Below are 20,016 nucleotides of genomic sequence, written 5' to 3'. Positions count from 1 at the left end.
TGTTAAAGATTTTCCATAGTCTCTTCTGTCAATTGATTTCCTGAATGAAAATTATTGCCGTGGTGACAGTCTCCAAATTAGCAAATTAAATGAAATGGAAGAAATATACTGTTTTGTGAAATGAAATGGGCATTAAAACCCAAGTTGGGCATAAGCCTTATCAGGTTTAGTGATCGTTGACATCTGAAGGGCATTATATATTTATTTTCTTTATTACTTCGTAATAATTTGTCATACCTTGCAAATGAAAATTGAGTTCTGTGGACTTTCTAGATTGATGATCACTCTCCACTACATATCATTTTCCCAATAGAGCCCCAATGCTTCTTTTCAAAGTTGCCACTTAGAACTGTTCCAGTTAGCATGTGCTTTAAAACTTGTAAGAGCAGTGTTATGAACAATTGATATTGATTCAGAATTCAAATTAGTCATTGTATCATAATTTAATTTCATTGGGAATCAAGAAAATTGTAAATGTGGAAAAACTGTCTTAAACAAGTTTGAACATAAAATGTGTCTGATAAATTTATAATTGAGAGAGATTTTCATAATGTGAGAGAAATTGAGGGTTGAATCTTCCATGATTAATTTCAGTATTCAAAGCAATCATGATGATGGAATTCACTGAATTTTTATGTGGCTAAATCAGGACCAAGGTTCACTAAGCATCTCAGATTTTCTTCCTCAACATAAGCCTTTTCAATCATATCCTTTTTGTATAACGCTACTTTGGTTTTGAACCTCAAATTTTGTATAACATTAAGCTTGCATCAAAGAATAACAGTACACTGTTCTTTCATTCTAGATTGTCTGGATAACTTGCAAACCCTCACGGAGGCTGGTGTGGTTCCCATTTTTGAATTGACTGTTGGTTCTAGTTCAGAAGAACAAATAGATTGGTCTGCCATATATCATCCATTTGCATGTATGGTATTTATTCATAAGCACCAGTGTTTTATTGCTAAACCACATAGTATATTGTCATGTAAGATTACATTAACATACATTCCAAGATCTACAGTTGGCCTTAAATCAAAATCTGCTGTAATGGGACATCTCATATGGCCACCACCACCACCACGGCTATCTTGAAAATCTTATTATATCTGCTCATCCAGAATGGATGGTCATATTGGCGTAGAATCTTTGCCTAGAGAATTTTAATATTGTCAGATTTGTCTACATAAATGTGGTGCCAATCTAACATTAGTTAGGGCTGCCATGGTGGCCATCTAGAAAATCTTGTTCTGGATAAAATGATTGGTCATGTTTGTATATGATTTTCACTTAAAGACTTCTGATGACATCTAGTTGGTCCTAAATGAAAATAATGCCAACATGACATCCTGTATGTCCACCATTATTGCTGCCCTGTATAAAATTTTATATATGGATTTGATATGGAATCCATATGTACTTTTAGAGACATTTCCTTAGGGATATTTCTAGTCTACAGCTGAACCACTGTTATAGTTTTCGGTATGTGAGGACCATAAGGACACATCATGGAAAAATTATGGATTCCTTACTACTCCCTATAAAAATCACATGAAATATGCAAATTAATCTATTGAGTGTTGTGAATTGTCCATATGGAATTTTAGAATGCTAAAGATTAAATTTACATACATGCTTTTGAATATTCCATATGGGATATGGCAGTAGTCAGTATGAAATATAGCAATAGTTACATATAGAATATTGCAGTGATACATATGGAATTCTCTACTCCAATTGGAATACTGCATTATTTGTATCTTTCTTCCTCATCAGGGATTGCTGATTAAGAATAATCCAATTAAAAAAATTCTGCACAAAATTCATTTCTTATTGAAGGTTGGTTTTAGATTGATAAGCTTATTCTTCTTCTTTTGTGAACTATCCAATTTAAAAACATAAGAAAACATGCTTTTGCAGTGGCAGAAGAATTAAAATGTGTACATTTTACTGAAGAGATTCATATACTTGATGTTTGCAAGACAAGCAAAGCAATTATTGTTCATATTCATAAAACCAAATATAAATGTATGTGTGGTTCTGGTTACCAGACTGACCCTATTTTTTTTCCTGTCGTTCCTACAGTTAGAAAAAGAAAACATTGGAAAAACACAAAAAGGTTAAGGACAACAGAAGATTATAAAAATTATCAAAGTTAAATCCAGGATGTGAATAATGCTGACTTTCTAGCTTATGTATTCTTTAAATTTGTTCAGCCCCCCCCAAAAAAAGTTTGTACCAATGTATCTACCATATTTTCTTTCAATAAGAATCTTACATTTTTTATTTTGCCTAATATATATACACGTAGCTTTATACTAATTTGTTTTGAGTGGGTACTTTATGGAACTGCAACATGTACTGTTTTGTTTTGGGTGGGTACTTTATGGAACTGCAACATGTACTGATTTGTTTTGGGTTGGGTACTTTACGGAACTGCAACACTCACTGAAATTTTTTGGGTGGGTACTTTATGGAACTGCAACACATACTGATTTGACATACATTCCTTTGTATCCAAACAGAATTAAATTTGATTGATTTGAGATTAACCTTGTGTTAGTTTCATGTTAATCTTCAAATGCAAATTAGATTTTACTCACAATAAAAAGAACAAAGTTTTCCCCATCTAAAACCTTGACATTAGACTTTCATGGTCACTTTCAAATCTAGTGAAGATGAGTAATTGTTCAATTATTCATGTTCTTGTGATGTTTCTCACATGAGAAAGAAAATAAAATAGTATATATATCTATATATATATATATATATATATATATATATATATATATATATATATATATATATATATGTATATATATATATATATATATATATATATATATATATATATATATATATATATATAATTATTATAATTATTATATCATGATCATGTGCATTTTTTAACAATAAATGATCATGGCAAAAATGGACTTGTGTTGAACCACTTATTCACTTGCCAAGTAAATTAGTGTAATGTTTGTGAAAACAGTCTTCACTCGTGTAACTACAAAAGGTCCACTAATATTAGCATTGATAGTAAGAAAACATATAGGGTATCTGCCTAGTATTGACAAATCTTAAAAGGTCATGTTAGTTGAAATGATGAATAATCCAGAATTATTTAAATATTTACATGAATTACAGTAAACATTCAATGCATTTTGCAGTGTCATTTGTTAACATGCTGTTGTTTTTGCAAGGTGTGCAATGCCACAGAAGTGGCAGAGATTAGATGATGACAAGAGAGATCATGATTGTGAATATGATCAAAAGATGAAATGAAGAAAGTACCAGAAATGCTGGGAAAATGAACACAAATGGTTGATACATGGTACAGGAGAGGCTATGGTGTGAACCTTTTATACTGATTATTTGGAGAAACACAAAAGTGTGTTTTGTTGGTTTTTTTTGTTCACAAGTCTTTCGGGAAATACATTTGTCATTGTTTTGAGATGATATTAATGAATAACATATGTTGAATTAGAAACTGAACTGGTTTGGATTTGATTTTATCATTATCAGTAAAAATATTATTCTGGTGATCCTGTGGGTTATTGAAAAAATCTGATTTTTAAGTCCAATATCTTCTTTTACATAATTTTATGCACTCTTTCTAGAGAACTCATCACACATGCTGCGTTATTCTGCGAATAATTTGCATCATTCTCTTTTTTAGTAATTCATTAATTGGATGGATTCCCTTAATGTTTTATGAGATTTTGACGTACATCTTATCTATTGTATCCTAGTGAGTGAAGCTTGGAAATGGGATGTGGTCAGTCCAGCCTAGCAATAGGAAAAGAGGGCAAAACTAACAACAATAGTGTCCTGTCATTTGCTTCTGTAGAGCAGAAATCAAATCTGCTACAAGTAACCAATGAAACTAAGGAGACTGGTAAATCAACCAATCAGGTTAGAGACATTGAGAAATCAACCTATCAACAGCAAGATACTCAGGAGTCACCTAACCATACTGAATACACAACCAAGAAATCTAGCAACCAAACAGCAGAAGGACAGAAGGGAAAAGAAAACAGTGCACTGACTGCACAGAATAATGTGAGTAAGAGGGAGACAGTCCCATTGAAAAAAATGGTGGAAGTCAACCGCTGGCAGGATGTCGACATAGCAAACCTTTTGGAAGGTCTCTCATTGGAGGACAAGACTACTGTGTGGCCAGATTATGTAGACAGGCTTAGAGTCAAATCTGATCCAAAAATTGTCCCAGAGACACAGGTAACCATATTTGCAATCAGTGTTTTTGTTTGAAAAACGCAATACATTGTTACTCTTCACCATCTGTACATTTTTAACACTTTTTTTAAGTTTTGCAATTCAACTAGTTTTGCATGAAATTGGTGGGGAGGCATGGCGTTAATTTGTTTGATGTTTTCTAGTTTTACTTTTGACTTATATAATGAGTTCAGTATTTATTCTGTTGAAGTGTCAGAATGGCTAATTGTTGACTTCATATTAGCAGAGATGCATTTTTCAATGTACATGATGTATATAGCTAAATTTGGTTCAGGTAGCTTGGATATACCTTTTTATGTGGTGTACACAAAGTCATGATTCCTGTTTTCATTGCAAATTGAAAATTAATATTTTAAGTCTCATTTTTCCAAAACGTTTGCTTAAATGTACAAGACATTATATCAATGGACTGTGACATCTTTTGCCAATAAAATGATACATTTATTGCTGATATTAATGATGAAACGCAGGAGCAGTGACGTTTACAAAATATGGAAAATGAATGCAATTCTCTAACTTCTTAAGCAACTCTGCGCTTACAGTATACATGGAACCTCATTTGCATAAAAAAATAGGTAAGGTATCTGGTAAGCTAGGTATGGTGAATCCAAAATAGGGAAGGTTTTCTGGTGAGCTTGGTATGGTGAGTCCAAAATAAGGAAGATATCTAGTAAGCTAGGTATGGTGAGTCCGAAATAGGGAAGGTATCTGGTAAGCTAGGTATCATATGAGTCCAAAATAGGGAAGGTATCTGGTGAGCTAGGTATGGTGAGTCCAAAATAGGGAAGGTATCTGGTGAACTAAGTATGGTGAGTCCAAAATAGGGAAGGTATCTGGTGAGCTAGGTACGGTGAGTCCATTCTCCTTGTAATTTACTCATCTTAGGTGCTGATAAAATACACTGTTAAACTTGTAAAGTGATTCCTGAATGTTGTTCACTATAAGCAGGGTTTCATTATATACTAGTCTTGTTTGATAAGGCAAGTTTTTTTGTAATTTCTCAGAAAAGAATCATGTAAACTAAGTAGATTTCCCCGTGTTTATTATAGCTATTTTTTTTTTGTTTGTTAATACTATTTTCAAAAATAACTGGTCCAGAAATTTTATATTTCTTTGATTCAGAGAAAGACCTGGAAGACTGTCCGTCTGTTTGTGAGCAGCACCTTTAAGGACATGTCTAGTGAGAGAGATCATCTTGTTAAGATTGTATTCCCTCAGCTACGTCAGTGGTGTGAGGAGAGAAAACTAAGACTAGTTGAGTGTGACCTTCGCTGGGGTGTTCCAAAGGATGCAGACACAAGGGAAATATTACTGGCCTGTTTGTCTGAAATTGACAGGTAAATTTAGTGTTCACACTGGCAGCATTAAACTGTATTTGAACTTAGCTGATGTATCAGTTTGGTAGTTTAAATCTGTTTAGAGTTGGCAGAACCTGGGTTTGAGCCCAAGTCCAGTTGTGCAGATGTTCAGCCATGGGGCATGTTTTGGTAGTGGTGGGATCACATGCACAATAAATCTGGCATAGATTGACTTTCAGAGCTGCAGTCAGATTTAAGGGTCTCTCTGATGATGGGTATATAGAGTCATTTTAAATATGTCTCCAAAACATAACAGCTTGAAGAATTTATTTGTAGGTACTTGTCATGTGATTGAATTTGGATATGTGATCTATATAAATGACCCCTGGGACTAAAATAAAGCTGAGGTCAAATTGCGACCTACAAAAAATGGAAGGAAATTATGCATAAGTATGCTGTTTGTAAATGTTTGTAAGATAGATCATGTGAAATTATACAATTGTATTAAAGTGGAAGCAGTATTTCAAAAGAAGAAAATACATATGCAGACATTTTTTTTCTCTTCTATATGTCATTTTATTGGTTATCAATTGACAAACTAGTTAGTATACTGTATACGTCTATAGGTCATTTTATTGGTTATCAATTGACAAACTAGTTAGTATACTGTATATGTCTATAGGTCATTTTATTGGTTATCAATTGACAAACTAGTTAGTATACTGTATATGTCTATAGGTCATTTTATTGGTTATCAATTGACAAACTAGTTAGTATACTGTATATGTCTATAGGTCATTTTATTGGTTATCAATTGACAAACTAGTTAGTATACTGTATATGTCTATAGGTCATTTTATTGGTTATCAATTGACAAACTAGTTAGTATACTGTATACTTCTATATGCCATTTTATTGATTATCAATTTACATACTAGTTAGTATACTGTATACTTATTCAGTTTCACCATTTAATGCAGCTTTATCTTGTAAACTACTTTATATGCTTTTCTTTTTTTGTGGAATTTACTTGAGGTTCACATCTGCAAAATTCAATAGCCACAAATTTACTTTAAGAAAAATGGGTGCATGTATAAGGAATGACAGATCTGCAGAACAACTGCTAAAACATATTTGACATTACAGTCCAAAAGCATGTTGTAGCTTGAGAGAAAGTTAGCTCACAGTAACTGCTCTTTTCTCAAGTAGAGTCTTTTCTTTGAAAACCAGGTGTCGGGAGGAAAACACCTACCCCTACTTTCTGAACATTCTTTCTGAGAGATATGGATGGGTTCCAGAATATTCAGAGGTTCCAGATGACATTAAGGCCAGGTAAGACAACACTTGAGAGGTCCCAGATGACATTAAGACCAGGTAAGACAACACTTGACAGGTTCCGGATGACATTAAGGCCAGGTAAGACAACACTTGTGAGGTTCTAGATGACATTAAGGCCAGGTAAGACAACACTTGACAGGTTCTGGATGACATTAAGGCCAGGTAAGACAACACTTGAGAGGTTCTAGATGAAATTAAGGCCAGGTATGACAACACTTGAGATGTTCTTGATGACATTAAGGCCAGGTAAGACAACACTTGAGAGTTTCCAGATGATATTAAGGCCAGGTAAGACAACACTTGAGAGGTTCTAGATGATACCTAGGTCAGGTAGGACTGTACTTTCATATTTATCCACTTATAACCGCATCACATACACCTGACTCGTGTATCTCATGAAGGGAGAGGAGAACTGCTACCAGAGTGTATATCTTGTCAGTGCCCTTTGACAGTAGAACTGCTACCATAGTGTATATCTTGTCAGTGCCCATTGACATTGGAACTGCTACCATAGTGTATATCTTGTCAGTGCCCATTGACAATGGAAATGCTACCATAGTGTATATCTTGTCAGTGCCCTTTGACAGTAGAACTGCTACCATAGTGTATATTTTGTCAGTGCCCTTTGACAGTAGAACTGCTACCATGTCAGTGACCTTTGACAGTAGAACTGCTACCATAGTATATCTTGTCAGTGACCTTTGACAATGGAAATGCTACCATAGTTTATATCTTGTCAGTGACCTTTGACAATGGAACACATTCTTGTTGAGTGTATCAACTTCCATGCTGTCAGACAGATGTTTTTTATTTGAACTCAATTATTAAGCCTTAAAATAATGTAATACTAGAGACCTTTAAAAGACTGGTTTGTGTAAAAAATTTGGACACATTATTTAAAGGGCTTTTTATTTAGTACCAGTTATGTTGCATACCTTTTTGTGAATTTAACATCTTTTACCATTTCTTTGGAAGGGTTTAATATCCTATAAGTTTTGCTTTTATACCTTAGTTTGTATTTTTAGAATTTAACTGTAAATATACACAATGCAACATGCCATTAAATCACACACACACAAACACATGAATGCACACATGTATGCACACACATATGCACACAGACACACAACCAGTTCTCAACAAAGTGATGGCAGTTATGGTGGGGTTGGGGGAGGTAAAATGCTAAACATTCATACCTAGTGCATGTAAAGAAAAATGATTCTAAACATGGTTAGCAAAGGACAATTCAAGAAAGAGTGTGTTGCTTATAAAATATGTTTTTTTCTTCACTCAGTCTGTTTTATATTTTATATTGATTTTCTAAGCTCTGAATGGATCTGCCTCAATAATATTAGACAATATATCATGTACAGTAATAATTCATGGGGCTTCCAGAATGCAGCATATTGTGGATTAGTCAAAGAGTCTGCCTGAATTCATCATATAATGGAATAGTCTTAATTGGGCTGCCTGAATTCATCATATAATGGAATAGTCTTAATTGGGCTGCCTGAATTCATCATATAATGGAATAGTCTTAATTGGGCTGCCTGAATTTATCATATGACGGAGTAGTCTTAATTGGGCTGCCTGAATTTATCATATAATGGAATAGCCTTAATTGGGCTGCCTGAATTTATCATATGATGGAGTAGTCTATTGGGCTGCCTGAATTCATCATATAATGGGATAGCCTTAATTGGGCTGCCTGAATTTATCATATAATGGATTAGTCTTAATTTGGCTGCCTGAATTTATCATATGATGTAGTAGTCTGTTGGGCTGCCTGAATCCATCATATAATGGAATAGTCTTAATTGGGCTGCCTGGATTTTTCATATGATGGAGTAGTCTGTTGGGCTGCCTAAATTCAGCATATGGAGTAATCTTTTGGGCTGCCTGAATTCAACATATAATGGATTAGTCTATTGGGCTGCCTGAATTCATCATATGATGGAGTAGTCTATTGGGCTGCCTGAATTCTTCATATGATGGAGTAGTCTATTGGGCTGCCTGAATTCTTCATATCATGGAGTAGTCTATTGGGCTGCCTGAATTCTTCATATCATGGAGTAGTCTATTGGGCTGCCTGAATTCTTCATATCATGGAGTAGTCTATTGGGCTGCCTGAATTCAACATATAATGGAGTGGTCTATTGGGCTGCCTGAATTAAACATATAATGGAGTAGTCTATTGGGCTGCCTGAATTAAACATATAATGGAGTAGTCTGTTGGGCTGCCTGAATTAAACATATAATGGAGTAGTCTATTGGGCTGCCTGAATTAAACATATAATAGAGTAGTCTAATTCAACATATAATGGAGCAGTCCATTGGGCTGCCTGAATTCAACATATAATGGAATAGTCTATTGGGCTGCCTGAATTCAACATATAATGGAGTAGTTTATTGGGATGTCTGAATTCAATATATAATGGTCATGAGTAGTCTATAGGACTGCCTGAATTTGTCACATAATGGAGTAGTGTACTGGCCCTCCTGAGTTCTACATATGCTAGCCCACACCCAGCAACATTCTGGTAACCCCATAACTATAAACACACAATCTGTAGGATCCAATGCCTTCAGATTCCAACAACTTTTAATTCGTTTACAGATACAAGTCTTGATCTTTGTTTCACCATTCACAGAAAGGCTGTATAATCCTTAAACATATTTCTTCATAAATCAAATGTGTTATTACCTCATTATTTTCCCTATCTGTTTTTGACAAAACAAATTCCATGGAATACATAAAAAAATTTATTAGTATGCCTTGATGTCATTTTCCTGAATGTTTTTGTTCCAGATATAAGTGGATTCCTGGTCTGTCTGCTACTTCCTGGGAGATTTTTGTTGGAGCATATTGGGACAGGAACCCACATGTAAGTCAGTCTTTTAAGAAGAAATTGTCAAAAGGCTAAGAGGTGATGAGAATGAAAGAGTTACTATCTTGAACTAAATCTTATTTGGAGCTTTATACACAAATTAATAGTATGTAAAAAAAATGCTTTAAATTTCTTATTGATGGCAGATATGTGATATGAGCATGTTGCAGTTATTTTACCAATTATCTGGTTAATATATTAGTTGATTTACTGATTATCTGGTAAATATATTAAATTGATTCACTATGTTCCCTTGGAATACCTTCTTGCTCAAGATTACAAAGGACAAGGTTCAATAAGGGATGATTTTGGTACCCCATCGATTCCTTTCCCCTACAAAATGATCATGAGTAATTCATGAACTGGCATGAACTGTTCTTGAATGGTTCATAAACCTGGTTCTTGAACCATTCATGAAAGTTCATCTAAAGGTTAACGAATTATTCTTAAATGGTCATTTCATGAAATTATGTATTCATGAGCTGTTCATGAACCAACACTTCACAAACAGTTCTTGAACAGTTCATGAAATATTCACGAACTGAATTCAAGAACAGTTCATAAAAGTTCACAAATTTGGTCATCATCATTCATGAACAAATGCATGAACAAATGCATGAATAAATTCATGAACTATGATGAAGAAAGTTTCTCATGAATAATTCATGACTTGATGAACAGTTCATATACAAAAAATGTATTATCTGACAAACTCACAAATACCTATTTCATCCTAAATCATAAAATAAACTTAGATGTAGGTGGTTTAAAATGATATAAAATGCAACCTATTACTGTATCTTATAAATGGTATAAAATGCAACCTATTACTGTATCTTATAAACGGTATAAAATGCAACTTATTACTATCTTATAAATGGTATAAAGTGCAACCTATTACTGTATCTTATAAACGGTATAAAATGCAACCTATTACTGTATCTTATAAATGGTATAAAATGCAACCTATCACTGTGTCTCATAAACGGTATAAAATGCAACCCATTACTGTATCTTATAAACATTATAAAATGCAACCTACTACTGTATCTTATAAACAGTATAAAATGCAACCTATTACTGTATCTTGTAAACGGTATAAAATGCAACCCATTACTGTATCTTATAAACGGTATAAAATGCAACTTATTACTATCTTATAAATGGTATAAAATGCAACCTATTACTGTATCTTATAAATGGTATAAAATGCAACCTACTACTGTATCTTATAAACAGTATAAAATGCAACCTATTACTGTATCTTGTAAACGGTATAAAATGCAACCCATTACTGTATGTTATAAATGGTATAAAATGCAACTTATTACTATCTTATAAATGGTATAAAGTGCAACCTATTATTGTATCTTATAAACGGTATAAAATGCAACCTATTACTGTATCTTATAAACGGTATAAAATGCAACCTATTACTGTGTCTCATAAACGGTATAAAATGCAACCCATTACTGTATCTTATAAATGGTAATTAATTTCAGATAAATTTCTAATATGCAACAAAGAGCATGTAAACTGACAAGCGATAAAAATTTTCAAGAGATATTGGGGCAGTTGTGTGCAATCAACTGTTGAAGCATATTTCATCATCAAGGGGCTGTCTTTCCACTGGGGTTTCTCCTGACTTGACCAATCTTTTTCCCAGAGACTGACCAGTGTCAGATAACTCTCTTGTGAAGATGTTCAGGGACTATAATATAATCAGATCCTGCCCATTGTCACAGCTGAATGTCACCATTCGATTACTGTTTGGCTCTTTGACATTGCTCTTTGACTATTTAATGTCTCTTCTGTCTTGGCATCAAATTTTCCTCCTTAACCTACAAACTTCATCCTCTAATAATTTTACTTTTCTGTTGTCTGATCTGAAAGAAAGATAATGTTAGTTAATTACAGATAACCTCTGATCAACATTGTCGTCTGCTTTTAGCACATTATTTTTGTAGCCCACATTATTTAATGGAATAATTATGATCCAACTCAGAATTATTTAATCCCTTACACTTTATTTTCAACTTACTGAGCATTTATATTATTAGATAATTTTGCCACTTTAAGTTGTATTTTAACTGAAGCTGGCTACCCATAGGTATAGGCACAGGAGTCAGATGTTTTAATCAATAAAAAATGAAATTGCTTTTTGCCAACATCGTTACATTAAATAACCATATATATATATATATATATATATATATATATATATATATATATATATATATATATATATATATATATATATATATATATATATATATATATATATTATATATATATATATATATATATATATATATATATATATATATATATATATAGATAGATAGATAGATAGATAGATAGATAACAGCTGTTTTATTCTTTCAAAAATTTTCACCATTTTCTTTTGATAAAATGTCACTGTGTAGTATAGGCCCTTAGTATGACACTAATACATCTATTCTGACTCTGCATGTCATGTATAGCTGCTTCTGGTTTCATGACGTTGTTATTTGCACCTGTATTGTGTACAATTGGACACAATAACTATTTTAGTTTTTTGTTGTTGTTTTAAATTACCAAATTATCAGATCATAGAAATAGTGATGTCATGAAAAAGAAAACAATATCGAACATCTCAATCCCTATCATAGATGCAGTGCCGCATCTGGTATAGATATCGAAAAGGGGAGGGTAGGGTAATGTTTAGTGATTTTCAAAAATTCGAAGAGCAACTTTAAATTAGGTCTGAACAAAATCATGTATCATTAGTTTGGTTAAAACTAAGATGATGACATATAAAAACCAATAAAATATCCATTGAAATAATCACAAATGACCAAGAAAAAGATACTAACCATAATTTTGATGATCCTAGCTGAGTTGTAACTCTTTTCTGCCAAATTTTGCTCTCACCAAATCATTTCCTTCATATTCTTCATAATTGCTTCTCTGCACTTCTAGTTAATTTTAAAAAAAGATTTTGAAAATATTCTCATCTGTCCATTCCACAGGAGTCCACGGTTCTTGTTTGAGGTTTTTACTTGTTGCAGAACCGTTTGCATGCCCTTTCTTTTGTGGGGAAACAGAGGCTCAACTGCTGAAATCTTGTACACATATTAACTAATCATATCACGTCTTCTTTCACAATCATCCAATCAGGATAATCATTGTTTACATATTTCGTTTTTTACGGCAAGTTGGCAACCAGTGACTAAGTCAATAGAATATGCAGTTTTTATGACAGTAATGGACAAAAATGTTAGAACAAAGTCACTGAAAGCTTTTATAGCAAATACAAATTGTTCATGCTGGCCAGAAAATATATATTTTCCCATATTAATCCAGAACTAATCAGGTTAAGTACACAAGTACTGAATAAATGATCTCAATGAACATTTATACAGTATCATATCATTTAAAAAAAAGAAAAATATTCACCTTTATTTATATTAAATTAAAATGGTGAGAAGTTTGTATGATGAATTTTCATAAATGTTTTATGAATATAATTTTATAGAGATTTCATATACATTTTTAAGATTCGGTTTTGCATCAGAGTACTTGAACTGTTCATGAACCAAGCTCTTGACATTTCAGGAACTTTAAAGATATTATAATAGTTCATTAAAGTTCATCAGTGTGTTCATGAACTTCATGTACATGATTTATCAAAATTCTTAAAGCTGAGGAACTTTCATGAATATTTGTTCATGAACTCAAATGATGAAATGATCATGAACATTCATATACAATGAAACTCATATAGATAAAGGTCCTTCTTTTTTCCCCAAATATGTATTTAATTCTTATCCAGGATTGCTTTTAGTTAAGAAAATTCACTGTTAAAAAGACATTGGCTTTCTCCTATTTTCATGGATTATAGACAGTGTCGCTAACACAACCCCATAAAGCTGACTGCCAAAAAGAGATACATCTAAAATTCTGCATTTGCACATAGTATGCCTAACCATCAATGATTGTACAGTGTACATAGCAATATGACTTTTTATTTTGCAACATTCTCTAAGTGACATATATATTTATATTATGTACATTTATTTATTTCTGACACCGATATTTGTTTTTATTTGAAACCATTTTGTTTATATATTTAACACTGACTTATATATGAAGACCTTTTATGCAGTAGCAATAGCAGTCTGTTGCTTGAGTGTATAACTAATAATCAAAATCATTCCCTTGTAACAGTTAAAGCATATAAGGCATTATGACCTAAAATTAATGTTCACAAGTCTCATGTGACAATTGCCCAGGTCCATTATGGTTTGTACAGCCATATATTTTTGGCAGTTGTGTGGTGACTTTATGAAAAATGCCAAAAATAATCTTTTACAATTAAATTTACATGAGACATGTGCCAGCTTGTATGACTTAGGGTCTGACCATATTATTTTTTTTGGGGGGGTATGGGAACATGGTTGCTCATGTGGTAGCTCATAATCACAGGTGCGATACCTTCTGAAGTCACAGTACAGGTCCGGCTGTCTTGGTGTGTCGTTGAGAAAGTCTCTTAGCTTCCACTTTCACAGCAGGATGTAGCCATCAAATGTATGTCTTTGAAATGATGCTAATACCCCACCCAACCCCACCAGCAGGATTTTTTGACAACAGTAAGGCTTAAGCAACCGTTTAACTAGCAGTATTTTTTAAAAACTACTTCAAGAGTTATTTTTAAATTTCAAACTCAAGATCTTTGGAATTTTGAGTTATTTATCAGAAACCTGAATCAAATGGAAATTAAGACAGAAGAAAGAAATGGTGAGATCAGAATGCACATGAATTACAGAAACCAAAATAAATATAAACTTATTTATATTTAAAACAAAAGCAAAAGAAACAAGGTAATAAAAAAGGCTATGGTTTGGGGTCAAACAGTTACTGTCTGACATGTTAGTGCTTATAAAAAGAAACTGTTTTACCTTTACACCATGGGTCTGGTGTGTTGACAATTTACTATATATAAACAAAATATATGGCCAGGTGAGTTTCTGTAGAGTGATAGATATCTTCAAAGTTTGAATTATATGCTTTTTGTTTGCTCTTTTATTTAATGAATAAAAACAAATTTTATGCAAATCATTGCACTAAAAGTAAAAAGGTTATACCATAATCCTGTTCTTCAATAAATGTTACTTTGAAAATTGTTGAAATCAATAGTGTGTGTTAAAATGTGCCTGTACACTACTGAGTTTGTCAGTTTTAAATCCCATCTACAGATAATAATTTAAACCTAGGTACTAAAATAATTAAAGAAATTGAAATGATGATGCTGTATTTTAACTTGATTTAGTTCTGAATCCATAAATTTAATACATGGGAGTGATTTACGTTATTATTCATGTTATGATCCTATTTCCTGAGTGCCTGGTAAATTTGAAATCATAGAAGAGTAAACAAAATAGATAATAAATGCAACTGACTGTGAAATAGATGGGAAATTTATTTCAAACCATCATTCCTTTCTTTTGCATCATTTTGTTGTAAATGTCATTTTTTAGTGTGCCTCTTATATATTTAGATTCTCTCATTCAGATTTTCCATTTATGATTTCTGCTAAAGAATGCCTCAAAACACAACCAGAAATATAAAGAGAGAAAATTACAATTGCCATTGCAAATAGCAACCAACATTTGAATGTCAGTTTTATTTAAAGGAATGACATTTCATGTTACTGTGAAGTTGTATGGTGATGAACATGACAGGTGGTCTAATTAATTATGCATTTTACTTTCATGTTTCTGCTTGTTAATGATGAGTGCAAATGAGAACATGCATAAAACTGCATATATGTTAGATGGTTACAAAAGTATCTTCCATCAAAATTTCAGATGTGTTCTTGAATGCACGTTTAGTTTTTGAGGACTTCAAAGAGTCAGAAATATGACAAAGTATTATGTTTTGAATGAACAGAGGCTTATTTAAGACCAAGAGTAAGATTTAATTTCACACTATTTCATTATATCATGTATATCCTACAGTAGATACTGCATAACCATATAAATAATACTCTCACAATCACTTTAATTTATCACTAATTTATTTGGGGGCCAAAATCAGCTTTTATCAAACTTTGACCTTTCTGAATGTAACAAGCGTATGCTTGGGTTGTTTAGTATTCAGTGATGTCTAGTATCATGGTAATTTATTATGATCAAACTTCCAAAACTGATGTTTCGCCCAGTTTTCAAGTTGGCTGGTACAAAAATGGTTTAATTAGTTTGAGACTGGCTTTATTCCAGGGACTTAAATATGTGACCAGTCTACGGAGGAAGACAGGTAACAGAGTTACAAGTTTTAAAGAGGTTACTATTTGTAAAAAATATTTGACTATCTCAGAGTAGGTCAGGTAATAGAGAAGTCAGTTTATGGAGGTTCTTTGTATAATATATATGTGACCAGTCTGCAGAGAATATCAGGTTACAGAGAGATAGTTCATGGAGATTTCTCTGTATTACAGAGAGAGAGTTCAGGGAGATTTCTGCTTATTACAGAGAGATAGTTCAGGGAGATTTCTCTTTATTACAGAGAGATAGTTCAGGGAGATTTCTGTTTATTACAGAGAGATAGTTTAGGGAGATTTATGTGTATTACAAATAACCTAGCTACTTTGTGAAGAGCATACATTATCTTAACATTATACATTGATTCCTAGTCATTCACTATAGCCAAAAATATAGTTTTGATTGATTGATTGAATTGATTGATTGATTGAATTGATTGAATTGATTGATTGATTGTTTAAAGTTGTAGCAAAATTTGCACATAGTGGTCTCTGCAAAGACATTTGCAGGTATCATATTGTAACTATATAAATAAAATAAATAGTTATTTCTATACTGTGCAAACATCCAGTCTTGTGTCTATATTTTCAATAATTGCTTATTATATCTTCATCTTTCGGAAAGAAGGCAGGGATTATTTCATCCTGCTCATCTGTACCTCTGTCTGACCACCTGTCTATTCATTAGTAGCACAGCATGTGTGTTGAAGATACAAACTTTGGGGGCTATAAATGGTGAGATGGGCTGTGGATATGCATGTCAGTTTTAAAAATTGGATTTCAAGTCAGATGTTGGTTTAAGGGAGAAGATTTCGTAAAATTGAAAGCAGTCTACTAAATATTACAGTCATAGAGCTGATAGTTGACATGTATCATCATCAAGGCCAGGGCTATAACATAAAATGATGGGATTTTCGATGATAGCCTCATATTTTGCCCATGGGGCAGAGGAATGTTGCCCTGGGTAATAACTAAGAATCTGCAGAGATCCATACCAAATAATCATAAATAAGTTTTGATGGACATGAAGGAACGAAATCAGTCATTATTCAGTACAACTTTGGTATTGCCTAGGGGGTGGGGGACCTGCATATTCATTTTTAAAGGAATGTACTTGGTGGCCTTTAATGGATATATGCACTTGGCTGACTCTAAACAATATGTACATTCTACTAATACATATTCTTCTATAAAAGCCAATCTATCTCTTAAAATAAAATTATCAAAAGTCCCATTGTAAAAATAGTTTATGCTCAGCTTTTATCATTGTTGTTTAATCATAATGTTTTCTATTTTTGATTGACAGCTCAATGATAATAATGAAAATAGGACAGAGAAACTATTTCTCTATCACTCTGTCCTTTTCTCTCATTATTGCAAATGATAGACCCATGGTCTCAACCTTATCAATCATTTTAATCCAAAGATACAGACAAACAACATCTTATTCAAACGATCTTTGATTTATAATAAATGGAAATAAATGCTCTTTTGACTGAAAAAGGTTAATATTGTCACTATTACTCCAATGAATAATTAAGATTGAATTATCAATAAATACAATTTATTTTTTAACATTTTCCATTTTTTACAGGCCCTTTTTATGTTCAGGAAGCCTGAATTCCTCTATAAATGTAAAGATAATGTTTTGAAAGTCTACACTGAGAAGGAAGCTGATAAGAAACACTCTTTGGAAATTCTTAAAGGTTTGTATGTGCAGTGAAAGATGCATTGAAAGACACCCCGACATAAATGACATCTGAATTGTAACCTAAGACACTGGGCAGGTACGGATACTCAGGACTTTGAAAATTGATTTTCAGAGATGGGTGTATGTGATTCTTAATATTTTATTTTGGATGTCCATAACTTTTTAGTTAGTCCTTTTCTGCATCTAAAATGTGTTGTAAGCACTAAATGACATCTCACAACAGCATACCAGATGCCCTCAACATAGGATAAATTTTAGTAGACACTGGCACAATATTGCTTTTCCAGCATGTCTTAAGGAGGTTTTCAAGGAAACACCTATAGTCACTTACCAATAAATATAAAACTTAATTGACCACCTTGTGTATAATCAGTTGAATTTCAAATCATAGTAAGGAAAGAGAAACATACAGATATAAAGATATTGTCTGATCTGTAGGTAGATGTAAAGACATTGTCTAATGCTTAGGTAGATGTCAAGACATTGTCTAATGCATAGGTAGATGTAGAGACATTGTCGAATCAGTAGGTGCCCAAGACTAATATTTTCATGACATCATCAGTGGGAGTTTCTTGCAATAATCAACCAAAGGCTTAGTGTTTGTCAGTTAAATATTATCTATTATCCTGATGTGCAATATTTGTACCATCCAAAATGTTGGCAAAGCAGCTTACTTTAGAAAAGGAACAAGCAATCATAAAAGCCATATCAGAAAAAAAGTCAACACAAAATGTGTCAACCATTCAAACTCCAGTCGACACTATTCAGTCCATTGTAAAGTTGGCCAGTGAGCTGGACTGTCACTGTCATAAAGAGAAGTCTTATATATTCTTGATACAAACAAGTGGCAAATTTTACTCAAATGAAAATCTTTAGTCCAAAAGCTCCCTCTTTAACCAATCATGCATCTATTTATTTCCAGTCAGTACATTCCTTACAACTTCCTACCACCTTATCTTATGATGTAAGTACATTCATATTTGCTTTTCTAACAACACTTGTATCTGGGAAAAAAAAGTATCTGGCAAAAATTAATGTAATTACTGCTAAATAAGGTATGACGTGAATTACTGTTTTCTCACAAAGACTTGGATAGTAGGTGTGAAATGATACCATGTCATATATCAATACAATTCATGATACACAACCTATGATACAATACACATCCATACACATATGAACTTGATGGTCTTTCCATCTTTTGAAGGTAGCTGGTTCCCTTTAATGTGTGTTAAGATATTGTTGTATTTCCCGTATGGATATAACAGACAGACATACAGTTAGCATAGCTTTATTTGCAGTTCTCATCAATGACAAAATAAAAAAAGTACTTTCAAACAGACTACCTGTTAGTCGTCTAAGTTTTATTCAGCCTTTTAGGTCTTTAAGGCAGGCCCTTTGCTTTGCACTTCATGAATGCTTTACAGACATCTTATTACTAGTGCTATGTCTCACTTAAACATGGAATGAACTACCTTGCTATCTTCAGAAAGAAATAATGCAATTTCCTCATGCAAAGAAAATCTCATCGACAAGTAAATTCATGGGATAAATACCAACAAAATCTATCATGTAATTCCTGCAGGTACAAAAACCTGCTGTGACTACAGATACTTGTTAGTAAAGAAGGAAAACTATTGACAACACCCAAACCATTTCTATAATTATTTTTTTAAAAATTTACACAAGGTGATAAATTCATGTGGTTTGAAATCAGCTGATTATGTGCTTAGATTTTATCTACCCCATTGGCACCTTCAGTCTCTGATTAAATATCTCTGCATAAAAAGAGACATTCCAGATTTGTTTCCCATTTACAATTTAAGTAGAGATGCTACCAGGATGTTATCTAAACTAGGGAACTTTTCTTGCTGAAATAAGGGGGTAGTAAAAAAAGGAGGGGAATAGGAAATGACCATAGCTCAGCACTTACCTAACACTTCAATATCTGTCTCACTTTCTTTCTGCTCCACCTTGTTAGAGCTCTGCTGAAATCAAAATCTTTAAACGATGTCACCTCTAGTTGTATAAGCATTAATCTGTTCATTGTTTCTGAGCACATCCTGTTCCTTATCTGTGTATGAATAGTGACCTGTGCTTGTGACTGAAGGGGCATATACATAGTTGGCTTAGTCAGCTTGAATAAGTTAGGAAACTGGTCTTTATGGTTGTCATATACCAATTTCCAGAGCTCACATATATTATCATTTGGATACTTTTGCT

At 32.9% G+C, this 20,016-nt stretch overlaps 1 protein-coding gene across 1 annotated transcript in view; it reads left to right on the top strand.

Moving 5' to 3' along the window:
* The first annotated feature begins 3,768 nt into the window (after positions 1-3,768).
* LOC149776053 (TPR repeat-containing protein DDB_G0287407-like) overlaps positions 3,769-20,016 on the top strand; it is a 76,222-nt gene continuing 59,974 nt past the window's right edge. The window contains exons 1-5 of the mRNA XM_089942581.1: positions 3,769-4,239; positions 5,380-5,594; positions 6,786-6,887; positions 9,703-9,778; positions 17,677-17,788. Of these exons, the coding sequence (XP_089798707.1) occupies positions 3,769-4,239; positions 5,380-5,594; positions 6,786-6,887; positions 9,703-9,778; positions 17,677-17,788 (976 nt within the window). The remainder of the gene's footprint in view (positions 4,240-5,379; positions 5,595-6,785; positions 6,888-9,702; positions 9,779-17,676; positions 17,789-20,016) is intronic.

This window comes from Sinohyriopsis cumingii, chromosome 18 (genome assembly GCF_028554795.1).
Source record: "Sinohyriopsis cumingii isolate HCF-2022 chromosome 18, ASM2855479v2, whole genome shotgun sequence".
Lineage (NCBI taxonomy): Eukaryota > Metazoa > Mollusca > Bivalvia > Unionida > Unionidae > Sinohyriopsis > Sinohyriopsis cumingii.
Note: the sequence above shows the minus strand (reverse complement) of the source record. Positions and strands in the feature narration are given on the sequence as shown.